We start from the raw sequence: 1,486 nt of genomic DNA, 5'->3' as shown, positions 1-1,486 counted from the left end.
GCAGGTATCTATTTATTTATTTATAAATTATTAAAGCTTAATTTTTGTGTTTAAAAATGCTGGGTTTGTGTGTTTGAGTTGTTAGATATGCCAAAATACAGAGGTCTAGCTAAGTTATACTTTGAAGAACAACTATCATCTGAGGTACAATTAATAATTATATATGCATTGAGTATTGTTTAATTTGATGAATTACAAAATTGAATAATGTGTAAATAAAATTAGAAAAAGGTTATAAGAATGGAATATCATGCATTTGAAAGCAGCAATGTGTTTTGCACTGGACTCGCCTTTGTCCCTAAAGAAGAAGGGGGTATCGAAATGGAAGAAGAAAAAGATGATGGTTGGATCATTGCTTTTGTTCACAATGATGACATTAATTTATCACAAGTAGGAACTACTTCTTAATTATGTTCCATGCCATGTATAATAATAATAATAATAATAATAATAATAATAATAATAATAATAATAATAATAATAATAATAATAATAATAATAATAATAATAATAATAATAATAATAATAATAATAATAATAATAATAATAATAATAATAATAATAATAATAATAATAATAATTGCATGAATGGAGGTTCATATAATTTTTGCAAAGAAGTTAAGTGGTGAGGCAGTTGGCAAGATTACATTGCCATGTAGAGTTCGTTATGGCTTTCATGGAGCTTTCATGCCAATCTCTTTTCAGCCCCCAACTCCCTCATTATAGATTTATTTATATTATGTATATATGTAATTGCTATTTAGTCATCATATTATACATTTAATATAACAAGGCCAACACAATGCAATGCTTGAATATCATTATATTTCAATAATTATAATGTAAAGATCAGAATAGTTGAGGTTCCATTCCGAGTTGTTAAAGAGAGATGAAAGAGTCAAAGTTAGTTAGAGTAATAGCAAGTTAGTTAAGAATTCTGTTTTCAGTTAGTGCTAAAGTAGTAAACTTTTCTCTTTGGTCCTTTGAGTATATATACTCTTACAGAGTAGATCACCTTGTTTTTTACCAGAAATTTATCTTTAACTTATTATGATATTACTGAATCCAGAGGATCAGAGTTTTTGTGTTTTCACTTTTTAGATGATTTTTTTTGTAAACTTATACTTTAAGTAATTAGTATTAGTCTTGTCTAGCTCTACTGTGTTGTATGGTAGTACTTGAAATATGTTTATTGCTTATATCAGTCTAGTTTAAATGCAGCCATCATCAATTCGTCATCTTCTCTTCTTTTTCTTTCCACGTTCCCCAGCTCCCTCTCTTATCTATTTCTTTCTTTTTTTTTGTTGAGTGTGTGAGGATTAGTAGGTGGGTGGGTTTAAAACTAGGATAGAATTAGGGTTAGGGTTTAAAAATTAGAATTAAGGTTTGTATTAGGATAGTATAAGAATTTAAATAAAATTAGAAGATAAAATAGTAATTGAAAATCAACCATAATTTATTTAAATTATTTTAAAATATAATATTA

The 1,486-nt window shown here is 26.4% G+C and overlaps 1 protein-coding gene across 1 annotated transcript in view; it reads left to right on the top strand.

The window, feature by feature from the left end:
* The window catches only part of LOC107616403 (lectin-like), a 12,452-nt gene continuing 11,206 nt past the window's right edge, over positions 241–1,486 (top strand). Inside the window, exon 1 of the mRNA XM_016318364.2 lies at positions 241–390. Coding sequence (XP_016173850.1) covers positions 241–390 — 150 coding nt within the window. The remainder of the gene's footprint in view (positions 391–1,486) is intronic.

Source organism: Arachis ipaensis, chromosome B09, assembly GCF_000816755.2.
Source record: "Arachis ipaensis cultivar K30076 chromosome B09, Araip1.1, whole genome shotgun sequence".
Classification (NCBI taxonomy): Eukaryota; Viridiplantae; Streptophyta; class Magnoliopsida; order Fabales; family Fabaceae; genus Arachis; species Arachis ipaensis.
The sequence above is the reverse complement of the archived record's forward strand: the minus strand, read 5'-3'. Positions and strand labels throughout refer to the sequence as shown.